At 42.6% G+C, this 18,267-nt stretch overlaps 1 protein-coding gene across 1 annotated transcript in view; it reads right to left on the bottom strand.

Moving 5' to 3' along the window:
- Positions 1-18,267, bottom strand: part of LOC127912206 (potassium voltage-gated channel subfamily KQT member 1-like) — a 152,522-nt gene that overhangs the window by 132,922 nt on the left and 1,333 nt on the right. Inside the window, exons 1-5 of the mRNA XM_052481112.1 lie at positions 18,244-18,267; positions 9,404-9,430; positions 7,865-7,915; positions 7,360-7,474; positions 5,101-5,169 (exon numbers count right to left, since the gene is read on the bottom strand). The exon at positions 18,244-18,267 is cut by the window's right edge and continues 1,333 nt beyond it. Coding sequence (XP_052337072.1) covers positions 5,101-5,169; positions 7,360-7,474; positions 7,865-7,915; positions 9,404-9,430; positions 18,244-18,267 — 286 coding nt within the window. The remainder of the gene's footprint in view (positions 1-5,100; positions 5,170-7,359; positions 7,475-7,864; positions 7,916-9,403; positions 9,431-18,243) is intronic.

The raw sequence follows: 18,267 nt of genomic DNA, 5'->3' as shown, positions 1-18,267 counted from the left end.
CAGCCTCACAACTGCAGACCACGAATAACCACGCAAGCCCAGGACCTCCCCATCTGGCTTCTTCACCTGCGGGATCGTCTAGGGGGGGGGGGCCTGGTCCTTCTCAGTTCCATTTTCATTTGTTTAAAAACGGTTTAACTGGGAATCAAGAAATGTTAAATTGACATGCGGCATCGGGTTTTCCAAAGCAGCTGTTATAGGAGTGCCCACGTCCCAAATCTGTTAGAGCATCTGGCGCAGCCTTACCCATGTAGACCAGAGATATGGGCATGTTCCATGACACAACCACACTATCAGTTGATAGTTGGTGAAACATGTATTATATCACTGATTATAGTTCTCTCAACACCACATATTCCCTCAGTAATAAACCATATATCATGTCTGGGGGGCATTACTGTATGTGTTGACCTACAGCATAGTACAGTGATGTTACAGCAAGTAGGCCAAACCCTTTCGGTGATATTAAAGGATATCACACACAAAAACATAATTCACTTCTAAACACTATCAAAACACAAGCCTAGGCAGTGAACTCCTGGGCAGAGTTTATGCGTCGCCTACTACCTCAGTGTAACTCCATACACTGTAACTACACAACTACTGTACCAATAAAACATACAGTAACTGGAGTACATCAGATATGCTTTTGCACCTTTAAATGAAAGGGAACATAGCTAAGTACACGGAGTACAGTTCACCCACTATGAGATGAATAAACTGAGTACAGTTCACCCACTATGAGATGAATAAACTGAGTACAGTTCACCCACTGTGAGAAGAATAAACTGAGTACATTTCACCCACTATGAGATGAATAAACTGAGTACAGTTCACCCACTATGAGATGAATAAACTGAGTACAGTTCACCCACTGTGAGATGAATAAACTGAGTACAGTTCACCCACTGTGAGATGAATAAACTGAGTACAGTTCACCCACTATGAGATGAATAAACTGAGTACAGTTCACCCACTATGAGATGAATAAACTGAGTACAGTTCACCCACTGTGAGATGAATAAACTGAGTACAGTTCACCCACTGTGAGATGAATAAACTGAGTAAAGTTCACCCACTATGAGATGAATAAACTGAGTACAGTTCACCCACTATGAGATGAATAAACTGAGTACAGTTCACCCACTGTGAGATGAATAAACTGAGTACAGTTCACCCACTGTGAGATGAATAAACTGAGTACAGTTCACCCACTGTGAAATGAATAAACTGAGTACAGTTCACCCACTGTGAGATGAATAAACTGAGTACAGTTCACCCACTGTGAGATGAATAAACTGAGTACAGTTCACCCACTGTGAGATGAATAAACTGAGTACAGTTCACCCACTGTGAGATGAATAAACTGAGTACAGTTCACCCACTGTGAGATTAATAAACTGAGTACAGTTCACCCACTATGAGATGAATAAACTGAGTACAGTTCACCCACTGTGAGATTAATAAACTGAGTACAGTTCACCCACTATGAGATGAATAAACTGAGTACAGTTCACCCACTATGATATGAATAAACTGAGTACAGTTCACCCACTGTGAGATTAATAAACTGAGTACACTGAGTACAGTTCACCCACTATGAGATGAATAAACTGAGTACAGTTCACCCACTGTGAGATTAATAAACTGAGTACAGTTCACCCACTGTGAGATTAATAAACTGAGTACACTGAGTACAGTTCACCCACTATGAGATGAATAAACTGAGTACAGTTCACCCACTGTGAGATGAATAAACTGAGTACAGTTCACCCACTGTGAGATGAATAAACTGAGTACAGTTCACCCACTGTGAAATGAATAAACTGAGTACAGTTCACCCACTGTGAGATGAATAAACTGAGTACAGTTCACCCACTGTGAGATGAATAAACTGAGTACAGTTCACCCACTATGAGATGAATAAACTGAGTACAGTTCACCCACTGTGAGATTAATAAACTGAGTACAGTTCACCCACTATGAGATGAATAAACTGAGTACAGTTCACCCACTATGAGATGAATAAACTGAGTACAGTTCACCCACTGTGAGATGAATAAACTGAGTACAGTTCACCCACTGTGAGATGAATAAACTGAGTACAGTTCACCCACTATGAGATGAATAAACTGAGTACAGTTCACCCACTATGAGATGAATAAACTGAGTACAGTTCACCCACTGTGAGATGAATAAACTGAGTACAGTTCACCCACTGTGAGATGAATAAACTGAGTACAGTTCACCCACTGTGAGATGAATAAACTGAGTACAGTTCACCCACTGTGAGATGAATAAACTGAGTACAGTTCACCCACTATGAGATGAATAAACTGAGTACAGTTCACCCACTGTGAGATGAATAAACTGAGTACAGTTCACCCACTATGAGATGAATAAACTGAGTACAGTTCACCCACTATGATATGAATAAACTGAGTACAGTTCACCCACTGTGAGATTAATAAACTGAGTACAGTTCACCCACTGTGAGATGAATAAACTGAGTACAGTTCACCCACTGTGAGATGAATAAACTGAGTACAGTTCACCCACTGTGAAATGAATAAACTGAGTACAGTTCACCCACTGTGAGATGAATAAACTGAGTACAGTTCACCCACTGTGAGATGAATAAACTGAGTACAGTTCACCCACTATGAGATGAATAAACTGAGTACAGTTCACCCACTGTGAGATTAATAAACTGAGTACAGTTCACCCACTGTGAGATTAATAAACTGAGTACACTGAGTACAGTTCACCCACTATGAGATGAATAAACTGAGTACAGTTCACCCACTGTGAGATGAATAAACTGAGTACAGTTCACCCACTGTGAGATGAATAAACTGAGTACAGTTCACCCACTGTGAAATGAATAAACTGAGTACAGTTCACCCACTGTGAGATGAATAAACTGAGTACAGTTCACCCACTGTGAGATGAATAAACTGAGTACAGTTCACCCACTATGAGATTAATAAACTGAGTACAGTTCACCCACTGTGAGATTAATAAACTGAGTACAGTTCACCCACTGTGAGATGAATAAACTGAGTACAGTTCACCACTATGAGATAATTAAACTGAGTACTTAGGCGTTCAAGTACTGTACAAGTGTCACGACTTCCGCCAAAGTCGGCTCCTCTCCTTGTTCGGGCGGAGTTCGGCGGTTGACGTCATCGGCTTTCTTGCCATCGCCGCTCCATTTCTCCATTGTTCCATTTGTTTTGTCTTGTTCCCTGCACACCTGGTTTTCATTCCCCAATCACACTGCATGTATTTATTCCTCTGTTCCCCTCCATGTCTTTGTGTGAAGTTGTTTTGTGTTACGTGTGTTATGTGACGCGCCAGGCTGGTTGTCAAATATCCGTGTATATTTCACGAACTATGTTATTTGGTAAACTATAGCTTGTGTGACTGTTTGAGCGCTTTGCACTTTTGCCATTGTTGCTGGAGGTTTTGACGCAATTGCCACCGTCTGCTGTTTGCTCCTGCCTCAATAAAGTGTGCGCCTGTTCACAACTCTCTGCTCTCCTGCACCTGATTCCGCTACCAGTACGCACACCCGTGACAACAAGAGTGTAAAGGAAAAGCGCCATCTACTGTTGGGAGGGAGAAAAGGATCATTTGAGCTTCAGACACGTCTTCACACGTCCCTTATAAAAGATCCAAGACATCTTCTATTATTCACATGATCTCATATGATGCCCTTCATATGTGAAGTGTTCAAGGCCAGCAAACAGCCATATTCACCAGTGTAGTGTTCAAGGCCAGCAAACAGTCATATTCAACAGTGTAGTGTTCAAGGCCAGCAAACAGCCATATTCAACAGTGTAGTGTTCAAGGCCAGCAAACAGTCATATTCAACAGTGTAGTGTTCAAGGCCAGCAAACAGTCATATTCAACAGTGTAGTGTTCAAGGCCAGCAAACAGTCATATTCAACAGTGTAGTGTTCAAGGCCAGCAAACAGCCATATTCACCAGTGTAGTGTTCAAGGCCAGCAAACAGTCATATTCAACAGTGTAGTGTTCAAGGCCAGCAAACAGCCATATTCAACAGTGTAGTGTTCAAGGCCAGCAAACAGCCATATTCAACAGTGTAGTGTTCAAGGCCAGCAAACAGCCATATTCAACAGTGTAGTGTTCAAGGCCAGCAAACAGCCATATTCAACAGTGTAGTGTTCAAGGCCAGCAAACAGCCATATTCAACAGTGTAGTGTTCAAGGCCAGCAAACAGCCATATTCAACAGTGTAGTGTTCAAGGCCAGCAAACAGCCATATTCAACAGTGTAGTGTTCAAGGCCAGCAAACAGCCATATTCAACAGTGTAGTGTTCAAGGCCAGCAAACAGCCATATTCAACAGTGTAGTGTTCAAGGCCAGCAAACAGCCATATTCAACAGTGTAGTGTTCAAGGCCAGCAAACAGCCATATTCAACAGTGTAGTGTTCAAGGCCAGCAAACAGCCATATTCAACAGTGTAGTGTTCAAGGCCAGCAAACAGCCATATTCAACAGTGTAGTGTTCAAGGCCAGCAAACAGCCATATTCAACAGTGTAGTGTTCAAGGCCAGCAAACAGCCATATTCAACAGTGTAGTGTTCAAGGCCAGCAAACAGCCATATTCAACAGTGTAGTGTTCAAGGCCAGCAAACAGCCATATTCAACAGTGTAGTGTTCAAGGCCAGCAAACAGCCATATTCAACAGTGTAGTGTTCAAGGCCAGCAAACAGCCATATTCAACAGTGTAGTGTTCAAGGCCAGCAAACAGCCATATTCAACAGTGTAGTGTTCAAGGCCAGCAAACAGCCATATTCAACAGTGTAGTGTTCAAGGCCAGCAAACAGCCATATTCAACAGTGTAGTGTTCAAGGCCAGCAAACAGCCATATTCAACAGTGTAGTGTTCAAGGCCAGCAAACAGCCATATTCAACAGTGTAGTGTTCAAGGCCAGCAAACAGCCATATTCAACAGTGTAGTGTTCAAGGCCAGCGAACAGCCATATTCAACAGCGTAGTATATCATTAGAGTATAGGGGGTAGGGTGTTAGTGGGTTATAGTAATAGTGTAAAACCAAGCATGCAGTACAGTACCTTCTTGAATTCAAGTGGTGAGTTGAGACAGAGTCCTGGACCTTTGCCATGAACGGGCTGGTCAACAAACTGCAAAAGAGAAGCATTTGTGTTCCTTTTACAAAATCTCTAGGCTGGGAGTTTGTCAGGAGAGGAGGATGGAGGGAGGGAGGGAGGGAGGGAGGGAGGGAGGGAGGGAGGGAGGGAGGGAGGGAGGGAGGGAGGGAGGGAGGGGAAGAAAGAGATTGAATCAGAGGAGGAATGCAGAATGAGAATGGTGTTAGAGGTGGTATTGGATTAGCTGGGCTGGGGAAGAGGTCAAGAGGAGAACAGAGAATGCCTACTGTGTGATGTGTGTACACACTGAGAGAAACACACCCTCACACACATTCACAAGCACAAATGCACGCACACACACGCTCCCCTTTATACTCGAGTCCATCGCATGTCTGTGCTCCCCCTTCCCAAAAAAATGAAATTACATTCAATTTGTGTAAATAGGTTATGCCCAACACTTTGGCTAGTAATAGGGTTAAGAGATGAAACAGCTCAAGACAAATTACAACAGATTTCCTAATTAAACACATTTCTAGCTGAATTCTCTGTGATTTTACAGTCTTTCTTGACCCCCCAAAAATAAAACAGCCAAGTCCCACCCAACAGACCACTATCATCATGTAGCAACTAGCCAACTAGTCACCTTGTAAACATGTCCCCAACAAACTGGGCTGTTTTCTCCAACTCTAGGATAATCCCTTATTTACCGTTGTAATAACCAGGGTTTCAAGCACTGAATAGGCCATTTAACCCTCTAGTGAGTTGAACAGAGCAGCTTTCCATTGACAGGAAGGGCACTTTGGCCTAACAAAAGGCTTTATGCCCTATGGAGTAGGGATGGACCTCTGTAAGGGGCAGGGAGGCATCTAAGGGGTAGCCCTTTATGCTCATACCCGTATGTATACAGGTTGGAAATGGCAGATTTGGACACTGATAAGAGCCTAAATTGGAACACAGTGGCTGCACAGTAACAGCTAAACATGACATCAAAGCTCAGGGTCTCCGCTTCAAATCTCTGTATGGTTTATGACTGACAGCCGTTCTGAACTTGAGCACCATCCCTCCTGGTAATTGGGCAACTTTTGGAAATGTTATGTTGTCTGAGTGAGGGAAATGCTGTAAATTATGAGGATTTGATGTATTTTGAAAGATAAGACGTTGAGGATGATAATACATACCACGTTGATGTCATTCAAGCAAGACAAACAACACCCTTGAGAACACATTTCCATATCATAAAACTCAGATAATATAAAGTGTCAACATGTAGTATCACTATGTTTGATGTACAAGATGACATAGAGTTATACCATGGTTTTCCTGAACAGAATGAACTGTTGTTTGTTGTATTGTGAAGAAAATTTGCTGCAGCACACGCATCTGAATGCCCTCATGACTCCATTCTATGTGCACCAAAATGACCATCTGTTTCTCTGAATTTCCTGGTGAAAGCCTAATACTGTAAGATCATATTTTATAATTTAGCAAGTCATGTTGGCAATAGAACAAGCTTTCAAATGATGCCCACCTGACCCAGACCGCAATTTATAATGGACCGATTTTGTGTAAACAACAACAGTAATTCTGTAAGGTCCGGATGCAGGGTTGTGTTCCAAACAAAACAACTACACGTGTGCTGCTCTAGTTCCTCAACGGCAGAGCTAAGAGAGCTAAAAAAAAAAGCACCTTATAGTTGAAGATTTCTTTGTGTCATAAAAGTGCATTGAAATGACTTAGGAACTGTGCACACTTTAGAGAGGTGTGTGTCCACACCAGTTAGTCCTCTCAATCAAACCCTTGTCATTTGTATTGTCTTATGTTGCACCTACAACACATTTTCTTATCATGTTACTGAACGTTTCAGAATATTTCCAGATTTTGTTATCAACAAATGTGGCAAAAAGTACAGTAAATGTGAAATGCACATAAAATCAACAGTGTAATTTTGGATTGTTTTGTCCTCACCTTTAGTCTAATAATTTTCCCATAATCTCCAAACTGTTCCCTTTTAATTGGTGCCATGGTTAAGCATATGCTTTCCATATTTCTTCTGTAAGAAACATTTCAATTTAGCCCTATCCATATAGGCCAATTCCCACGAGTGTAAGGGGTTAAAAAGTTCCTAAGGGTAAGAGCATGGGTACAATACAATGGCTGTATGGAAGATGAATGTGAGGTAGATGTTCTGTAGTGTAGTGAGTGACGGGGTAGTTAGGTACTTACTGTGATGCGTCTGTCACCACGGGTAAAGGTGTGTCTTCGCTGACATAGTCCATGTCATCACTCAAGCTGTTGCCCCGGGAGATGCCTATGGCAGGCCCGTCCAGGTTTTTCTTAACTGTGCGAGGCAATGCAAGAGTCTTGGTGACATATTCAAGGATTTAGTTCAATGCAACTTCCAATTTTGTAAGTGAGGAGAAAATACACTCTTAGAAAAAAAAGGTGCTGTCTCGAACCTAAAAGGGTTCTTCGGCTGTCCCCAAAGGAGAACCCTTTGAAGAAACATTTTTGGTTCCAGGTAGAACCCTTTTCACTGAGGGTTCTACATGGAACCCAAAATGGTTCAATCTAGAACCAAAAAGATCTCGACTTAGAACCAAAAAGGGTTCTCCTATAGGGACAACAGAAAAAAAACTATTTTGGAACTCTTTTTTCTAATTTATAGGCTTATTTATTGAAAAGTAAAGAGAAACTACAGGATAGCTAGTAAAGAAGTGTAAGAGTCTACCTGGAGAGGCAGGACAGCTCAGATTGAAAGAGGACCATGAGTGCTGAACGCCTGCAGTCAAGAAAGAAAGAACGTGTGAAAGACAAGTGGAATAGACACACAATGTGCTGACTAGTCAATGAAGTGTACAGTCCACCATTGTATTGTATCATCACACTAAGATGAGGTTGTTTTGGTGTGTGAACATGATGATTGATAACATCCCTTCCAAACCTCTACAGCAGGTTTGGTTAGTGCAACTAAAAACCATTGCAAAGGTTTGTAAGGACCTAGTCCAACAGTCCGCAAAGCCTGCCATCTCATCCTCCAATGGAGACGTTTCTTTAGAAGTGCCTAATTGTCTTTTTGTCTACTGTACTTTGTTTTTTGAGTATGCATACATGTGTATAGATGATGTAATGTATTATATATCACACCTGTGCCATGTTTGACTATGATAGTTTTTTAGTGTCTCGAAAACTCCATTTGAGTGGTCCACAATGTGCATTAAAAATAATCTGTATTATTTATTATTGTATCATTGTGGAGTGACAAACTTTTCTAATCTAATCTAGTTTCAGGAACTGGGTTCTGTGCAGCTCCTCCACCTCTCTCTCATTCAGGGGGACCGGGGACGCGAGCGGAATTATCTGCTACACAAACACTGCAGGCTTATTAATATCTGGCTTGTCAGAGCAAACACACTGGGTTAGAAGCCCCAGAGAATGAAAACAAGCAGGGCCCAGAGAGAGAGAGTGGGGGGAAAGAGGGAGACAGAGAGAGTGAGACAGAGTGAGAGAGAGAGCAGGAGACTGGCTGGAGAGAGAGAGCCCCATTGAGAAGGGAGATTCTCACAGACGACGGCCGGGCCAGAGGGCCAGACAGATAAGTGGAGCGATAAGCCGGACGTTGACTAAATCAAACAATGCCCAGTTTATTTCTGACCACTGGAGCTCCACAATGGCCTCTTATCACCCCGACCTCCCTCCCAGTCCCCCGGCCCTTGGCCTCTGTCCCCTGTTCCAGCCCTCACCCCGGCTGGTGTTGGCTGGACAGACAGAAAAGAAAACACCAGGGCTGGTCGATAGGACAGGAGGGAGTCCAGAGGCTGCCTGCGTCGGTCTCTCTGCTGGCTTCCAGTTTGCTCCGGTTTGTGACAAAGCGCCAGTCTAATTAAAATACTGTCTGGGCAGTTGTAAAAACCAAATAACTAATGATTAACACAGAGGATCTCTTAAAAGGACAAAGGATTGAGTCGTTAACTGCGTGAGTTGAAGCTGGAGTGCGTCAATAAGACTGTAGACCATGGAGTGATGTCATCTAGGAGATATTACACTTGTGACACGTGTTAGAGAGATAGTGTTGGTGGGAGGAGCTATAGGAGGACGGGCTCATTGTAATGGCTGGAATGGAATCAATGGAACAGTATCAAACACATCAAACATACGGAAACCACGTTTGACTCCATTCCATCAATTCCATTCCAGCCATTACAATGAGCCCGTCCTCCTATCGCTCCTACCACCAGCCTCCTTGGTTACAGAGAGGTGGAGGACTCACCTGTTTGTCTGAACATCCGGATGATGCCTGAGGAGGAAAATAAATAACATTTCAAAATGATGTCCTCAAAAACACTGGCTTAATATGGAGTGATGTCATCTAGGAGATATTACACTTGTGACACGTGTTAGAGAGATAGTGTTAGTGGGAGGAGCTATAGGAGGACGGGCTCATTGTAATGGCTCATTGTAACATAATGTATACAGAGAAATCAATCTACACAACCGATGGCGTGGGATATGGACAACACCAGATCACTTTTGAGGTCAGAAAACATATGATAAACTTAGATGTTAGCATCATATATTACTTTAATTATGGATGTAAGAGAGTGCAAATGTCATTGCTGTTCTATAAACCCTTTTCATCAGCAACACAGTTAACACTTGGTTTCTGCAACAAAATAATCAATTTAAACAACCCATCATCTGCAAGGACATTTGAATCTGAAGATGTCTGTTTTTCTGCACTGTTAGCAGTAGAACGTACACCACGTTGCCTGGACTCTAAACATTATCATTAGTGACAACATGCTGTTGAGAGTGTGGTGAGCGTGGCTACTTAAAAGTCTTTATGACATCAACAGACAGCCTTTCAAAAGCCTTGGCTCCACTAACTAGCCTCAGCATCCAAAAAACATGCAATTTGACAAATGTGCATTTTTTCCCCACTCTAAAGTTCAAAGGCAGTGAGACATATGTTCCTGTTCATTATCTAAGTTATATCCCACCAAACAAGATAGCATTTTCCCCCATAACTCCTTTTTCTACTGGTGACGTTCTGCGTTTATGTCCCTCTCCCTCCTTTTATGATTATGTGCTTTGACAGGAAAAACTCATAAAGGACACTTATTAACCTCCAGACTGGGACGATTCATTTGGCAGGGGTTAGAGGTTTACACAGGAAGTCCCCCCCACCGGTAGATGGTGCAATGGAAAAGTCCAATCTATCATTAATATATGGGCCTCAGCAGCACCAGTATGGACCACTGGATTTCATCTGGAGGTGGATGGACAGGGCACGAGGGTTTGGGAAAATAATAATATTTTTAGATAGCAACTTAGACAACAACAGGTTAGACTACGTGGCTAGCTAGCAACATCAGATGAAAACTGAGTAACTGAATGTAAAATCTGCGGGAATGTAATCACTGATTCAACACAAAACACTATAGCTTTCTGACTGACTCTTGCCACACCAGGTCTACCTCCTAAGTATTTTTTTACTTTTAAAAAATGTACACTACCGTTCAAAGGTTTGGTGTCACTTAGAAATGTCCTTGTTTTTAAAAGAAAAGCAAATTTGTTGTCCAATAAAACAACATCAAATTGATTAGAAATACAGTGTAGACATTGTTAATGTTGTAAATGACTATTGTAGCTGGAAACAGCAGATTTTTAGTGGAATATCTACATAGGCGTACAGAGGCCCATTATCAGCAACCATCACTCCTGTGTTCCAATGGCACGTTGTGTAATCAAAGATTATCACTATCAAAGGCTAATTGATCATTAGAAAACCCTTTTGCAATTATGTTAGCACAGCTGAAAACGGTTGTCCTGATTAAATAAGCAATAAAACGGACCTTCTTTAGACTAGTTGAGTATCTGGAGCATCAGAATTTGTGAGTTCGATTACAGGCTCAAAATGACTGGAAACAAAGACCTTTCTTCTTCTAACACCTGGATATGTTTATTTTTGAACCATTCCATTGTAGATTTTGCTTTATGTTTTGATCATTGTCTTGTTGGAAGACAAATCTCCGTCCCAGTCTCAGGTCTTTTGCAGACTCCATCAGGTTTTCTTCCAGAATGATCCTGTATTTGGCTCCATCCATCTTCCCATCAATTTTAGCCATCTTCCCTGTCCCTGCTGAAGAAAAACAGGCCCAAACCATGATGCTGCCACCACCATGTTTGACAGTGGGGATGGTGTGTTCAGGGTGATGAGCTGTGTTGCTTTTACGCCAAACATAACGTTTTGCATTGTTGCCAAAAAGTTCAATTTTGGTTTCATCTGACAGAGCACCTTCTTCCACATGTTTGGTGTGTCTCCCAGGTGGCTTGTGGCAAACTTTAAACAACACTTTTTATGGATATCTTTAAGAAATGGCTTTCTTCTTGCCACTCTTCCATAAAGGCCAGATTTGTGCAATATACGACTGATTGTTGTCCTATGGACAAAGTGTCCCACCTCAGCTGTAGATCTCTGCAGTTCATCCAGAGTGATCATGGGCCTCTTGGCTGCATCTTTGATCAGTCTTCTCCTTGTATGAGCTGAAAGTTTAGAGGGACGGCCAGGTCTTGGTAGATTTGCAGTAGTCTGATACTCCTTCCATTTCAATATTATCGCTTGCACAGTGCTCCTTGGGATGTTTAAAGCTTGGGAAATCTATTTGTATCCAAATCCGGCTTTAAACTTCTTCACAACAGTATCTTGGACCTGCCTGGTGTGTTCCTTTCTTTTCACACGATGCACTCTGCGCTTTTAACGGACCTCTGAGACTATCACAGTGCAGGTGCATTTTTACAGAGACTTGATTACACACAGGTGGATTGTATTTATCATCATTAGTCATTTAGGTCAACATTGGATCATTCAGAGATCCTCACTGAACTTCTGGAGAGAGTTTGCTGCACTGAAAGTAAAGGGGCTGAATAATTTTGCACGCCCAATTTTTCAGTTTTTGATTTGTTAAAAAAGTTTGAAATATCCAATAAATGTTGTTCCACTTCATGATTGTGTCCCACTTGTTGTTGATTCTTCACAAAAAAATACAGTTTTATATCTTTATGTTTGAAGCCTGAAATGTGGCAAAAGGTCGCAAAGTTCAAGGGGGCCGAATACTTTCGCAAGGCACTGTACCTACACGTACGCTACGGTCACAAGACGCAGGCCTCCTAATTGTCCCTAGAATTTCTAAGCAAACAGCTGGACGGCAGGGCTTTCTCCTATAGAGCTCCATTGTTATGGAATGATCTGCCTACCCATGTGAGAGACGCAAACTCGGTCTCAACCTTTAAGTCTTTACTGAAGACTCATCTCTTCAGTGGGTCATATGATTGAGTGTAGTCTGGCCCAGGAGTGTGAATGTGAACGGAAAGGCTCTGGAGCAACGAACCGCCCTTGCTGTCTCTGCCTGGCCGGTTCCCCTCTTTCCACTGGGATTCTCTGCCTCTAACCCTATTACAGGAGCTGAGTCACTGGCTTACTGGTGCTCTTTCATGCCGTCCCTAGGACAGGTGCGTCACTTGAGTGGGTTGAGTCACTGATGTGATCTTCCTGTCCGGGTTGGCGCCCCCCTTGGGTTGTGCCGTGGCGGAGATCTTTGTGGGCTATACTGGGCCTTGTCTCAGGATGGTAAGTTGGTGGTTGAAGATATCCCTCTAGTGGTGTGGGGGCTGTGCTTTGGCAAAGTGGGTGGGGTTATATCCTTCCTGTTTGGCCCTGTCTGGGGGTTTCATCGATTGGGGCCACAGTGTCTCCTGACCCCTCCTGTCTCAGCCTCCAGTATTTATGCTGCAGTAGTTTGTGTGTCGGGGGGCTAGGGTCAGTTTGTTATATCTGGAGTACTTCTTCTGTCTTATCCGGTGTCCTGTGTGAATTTAAGTATGCTCTCTCTAATTCTCTCTTTCTCTCTTTCTTTCTTTCTCTCTCTCGGAGGACCTGAGCCCTAGGACCATGCCTCAGGACTATCTGGCATGATGACTCCTTGCTGTCCCCAGTCCACCTGGCCGTGCTGCTGCTCCAATTTCAACTGTTCTGCCTGCGGCTATGGAATCCTGACCTGTTCACCGGACGTGCTACCTGTCCTAGACCTATTATTTGACCATGCTGGTCATTTATGAACATTTGAACATCTGGCCATGTTCTGTTATAATCTCCACCTGGCACAGCCAGAAGACGACTGGCCACCCCTCATAGCCTGGTTCCTCTCTAGGTTTCTTCCTAGGTTTTGGCCTTTCTAGGGAGTTTTTCCTAGCCAATGTGCTTCAACACCTGCATTGCTTGCTGTTTGGGGTTTTAGGCTGGGTTTCTGTACAGCACTTTATATCAGCTGATGTACGAAGCGCTATATAAAATAATTTGGATTTGATTTGATTCAAGCTCATCACTAAGCTCAGGGCCCTGGGTCTCAACCCCTCACTGTACAACTGTGTCCTGGATTTCCTGACAGGCCGACCCCAAGTTGTGAAGGTAGGCAACAACACCTCCACCACGCTGACCCTCAACACGGGGACCCAATAGGGGGTTGAGTTTGCAGCCCCCTCCTGTACTCCGTGGACACGCACATCTCCAACTCAATCATCACATTTGCTGACGACACAACACCGGTAGGCCTGATTACCAACAACAATGAGACAGTGTACAGGGAGGAGGTGGGCTCCCTGGCAGAGTGGTGCCAGGAAATTAACCTCTCCCTCAGTGTCCAAAAAAAACGAAGGAGCTGATCAGGGACTTCAGGAGACAGAGAGAGCACGCCCCCATCCACGTCGACAAAGCTGCAGTGGAGAGGGTCAAAAGCTTCAAGTTCCTCTACGTGCACATCACTGACCACCTGAAATGGTCCCTTCATACAGACAGCGTGGTGAACAAGGTGCAACAGTGCCTCTTCAAACTCAGGAGGATGAAGAAATGTGGCTTGGCCCCTAAGACCCTCACAAACTTTTACAGATGCACCATTGAGAGCATCTTGTCAGGCTATATCACCACCTGGTATGGCAATTGCATTCTCCAGAACCACAGGGCTCTCCAGAGGGTGGTGCTGTCAGCCCAACACATCACCGGGGGCACACTGCCTGCCCTCCAGAACATCTACAGCACCCGGTGTCACAGGAAGGCCAAGAAATCAAGGACCTCAGCCACCCGAACCATGGCCTGTTCACCCTTCTACCATCTAGAAGGCAGAGACAGTACAGATGTATCAAAGCTGGGAACAAAAGACTTATAAACAGCTTCTATCTCCAAACCATCAGACTGTTAAACAGTTACCATGAGTGGCCTCCGCCCAGTACCCTTCCCTGAACCTTAGTCACTGTTACTAGACGGCTACCACCAGGTACTCTACCCTGCACCACAGAGACTGCTAACCTATGTACACAGTCATTGAACACTGGTCACTTTAATAATGTTTACATACTGTTTTGCCCACTTCATGTGTACAGTTGAAGTCGGAAGTTTACATACACTTAGGTTGGAGTCAATAAACTCATTTTTCAACCACGATAGTTTTGGCAAGTTGGTTAGGACATCTACTTTGTGCATGACACAAGTATTTTTTCCAACAATTGTTTCCATACAGATTATTTCACTTATAATTCACTGTATCACAATTTCAGTGGGTCAGAAGATTACATACACTAAATTGGCTGTGCCTTTAAACAGCTTGGAAAATTCCAGAAAATTATGTCATGGCTTTAGAAGCTTTTGATAGGCTAATTGACATAATTTGAGTAAAGTAGATGTGTACCTGTGTATATTTCAGGACCTAGCTTCAAACTCAGTGCCTCTTTGCTTGATATCATGGGGAAATCCAAAGAAATCAGCCAAGACCTCAGCGAGCAATTTCCAAACGCCTGAAGGTACCACGTTCATCTGTACAAACAATAGTACGCAAGTATAAACACCATGGGACCACGCAGCCGTCATACCGCTCAGGAAGGAGACGCGTTCTGTCTCCTAGAGATGAACATACTTTGGTGCAAAAAGTGCAAATCAATCCCAGAACAACAGCAAAGGACCTTGTGAAGATGCTGGAGGAAACAGGTACAAAAGTATCTATATCCACAGTAAAAAGAGTCCTACATCGACCTGAAAGGCCGCTCAGCAAGGAAGAAGCTACTGCTCCAAAACCACCATAAAGAAGCCAGACTACGGTTTGCAACTGCACATGGGGACAAAGATCATACTTTTTGAGCTGATGACACAAAAATAGAACTGTTTGGCCATAATGACCATCGTTATGTTTGGAGGAAAAAGGGGGATGCTTGCAAGCCGAAGAACACCATCTCAACCGTGAAGCACGGGGTTGGCAGCATCATGTTGTGGGGGTGCTTTGCTGTAGGAGGGACTGGTGCACCTCACAAAATAGATGGCATGAGAAATGAAAATGATGTGGATATATTGAAGCAACATCTCAAGACATCAGTCAGAAAGTTAAAGCTTGGTCGCAAATGGGTCTTCCAAATGAACAATGACCCCAAGCATACTTCCAAAGTTGTGGCAAAATGGCTTAAGGTCAACAAAGTCAAGGTATTGGAGTGGCCATCACAAAGCCCTGACCTCAATCCTATAGAAGATTTCTGGGCAGAACTGAAAAAGCGTGAGCAAGGAGGCCTACAAACCTGAATCAGTTACACCAGCTCTGTCAGGAGGAATGGGCCACAATTCCCCCAATTTATTGTGGGAAGCTTGTGGAAGGCTACCCGAAACGTTTGACCCAAATTAAACAATTTAAAGGCAATGCTACCAAATACTAATTGAGTGTATGTAAACTTCTGGCCCACTGGGAATGTGATGAAAGAAAGAAATAATTCTCTCTACTATTATTCTGACATTTCACATTCTTAAAATAAAGTGTCGATCCTAACTGACCTAAAACAGGGTATTGTTACTTGGATTAAGTGTCAGGAAATATGAAAAACTGAGTTTAAATGTATTTGGCTAAGGTCTATGTAAACTTCCGATTTCAACTGTATTCTAGCCATGGCTAATCCTATATAACTTTTCTTTTTCTGGGTTATGCTAGTTATTACTGTATTGGTGGAGCTAGAAACACAAGCATTTGCTGCACCTGTGATAATGTCTACAAATCTGTGTACGCAACCAATCATCATTGATTTGATTTGTATCATAAACAACCAGCTTCACAACACCTCAGTTAGTCCTCATCCCTACCTACCATCCCTATTCTCTCCCTCGCTCTCTTTATGGGGGAGGAGAGAGTCAATCACACCACCGTGTCATGTCCCATCCACATGGCATATATTGCACAGATTCATCATTACTTACAATTTACTCCATGAGCATTAAACTGGATGGTAAATAGCTACGGATAAGAACATTGTATCCTCACGTCTGAAATATAGTCTACTCCCAAGGGGATTGAGTTCCTCCTATTTCTATATCACTGTTGGAATCTCAAACAGAGGACTCCAACTGTGCCATGCAAATGTTTGTCTCTCTTGTCTCCACTGGCCCCTAACCAGTCAAGTCACCAGGGTTTACTCACCAAGCATCCAATATCTCTGTTTTACTGAAATGATGGATTTTCAATGCGCAAAACATAAGGCTGCATGACATCATGTCAAGGGGCCTTTAAATACATTATTTTGTCAAATGAAGTTTGAAAAGGAAAAAAAAACTGTTTCATAACTGTGGTAATTCACTTTGGAAAATGCTCCTCATAGGACATCTGCTTCTATCACAGCTGGCTCAAACATGCATGACCCATGGTTATTTCTCTGAAAAATACCTCAACACAGGGCACCATTCAACAGTATGCCATGCTCTCAATTGAGACTTATTGTCAATTAAGGCATGGGAGTCCGTTTGCAATGTACTGTAGTGTCAAGTACTGGTTTTCAGTTCATAGTTTTAACAGTTCCTAGAAAGCACTAGTATTGTATATGCTGGTTCAAGTAGTCTATGTGTTCCTCGTAAAACAAACCACTACATATTACACATTATAAACTGGGAGATTTGAGCCCTGAATGCTGATTGGCTGATAGCCATGGTAGCCATGGTATAACAAAACATTTATTTTTACTGCTCTAATCATGTTGTTAAACAGTTTATAATAGCAATAAGGCACCTCAGGGGTTTGTGCGTCATGCATAAGAACAGCCCTTAGCCGTGGTATACTGGCCATATAGATCCAAGAGGCATCTAAACATATATATATATATATATATATATATATATATATATTTTTTTTTTTTAACTGCATTGTTGGTTAGTGGCTCGTAAGTAAGCAAATCACTGTAAGGTCTACCTGTTATATTCGGCGCATGTGACTAATAACATGTGATTTGATATATCACACCCCCTTGTGCCTTATTGCTTAATTCCAATACCAATGAGCTTGTTACCTATACACCTTTACACACAATGTGTTCAGATATGCCCAGTATGGCAGTATCTATCTTCACTTGAAGCCAACCAATAGGAGCATCTGTAAATGACCAACTGCATATGTACAGAAACTAGGGCCAGGACGATACCACTATACCACTATCGCAAACTGTTTGGTCCTTTTAAAAACCTGCTATATGTAAAATAGCATGTGCTAGAACTTGGAAAATAAATAAAGGTGACTCTGGATTACAACATAATGATGTTTGTTTCCAGCATTAGGGCTGTTTTCCTAAAGAAGTTAAATCCGCTTCGTGTTTTGATTCAACCTCCCTAAGAGAGGGGGTGACCTTGATAATGTATTGTTAAAACGAGAGGCTGCCTGGATCTTTAATTTAAAGACCCTTGCTCCCTTCGGTCTCAACGTAGACTTTGATCTGAAGCCCTTCTTGTGATTATTTTGACTTTTCCATTGTAATTGTTTGTAAGCTTGTGTAGTCTAAAATTAATCTATGATCGTATGATATCCATTTGTTGTTTGTATGCTGTTCTTTGTATGCCATTTTAATATTTGAGAATTAACCAATGATATTAGGCCACTCTTGGCCATGATTACAGACACCTGTGTGTCAAGTCATCAAGCAGTGTTTGTGATTATACCCTGATGAAGACAGCTTGGCTGTAAAAACATTGGTAATTCAATTTTTGCATCTGAGCTCCTAGAGTGTGCGGCTCTCTTTTATTTTCAAATTGATTCAGTTATATACCTTGGGGTTCTTCTAGAAAGAAGG

Source organism: Oncorhynchus keta, chromosome 26 (genome assembly GCF_023373465.1).
Source record: "Oncorhynchus keta strain PuntledgeMale-10-30-2019 chromosome 26, Oket_V2, whole genome shotgun sequence".
Taxonomy (NCBI): domain Eukaryota; kingdom Metazoa; phylum Chordata; class Actinopteri; order Salmoniformes; family Salmonidae; genus Oncorhynchus; species Oncorhynchus keta.
Note: the sequence above shows the minus strand (reverse complement) of the source record. Positions and strands in the feature narration are given on the sequence as shown.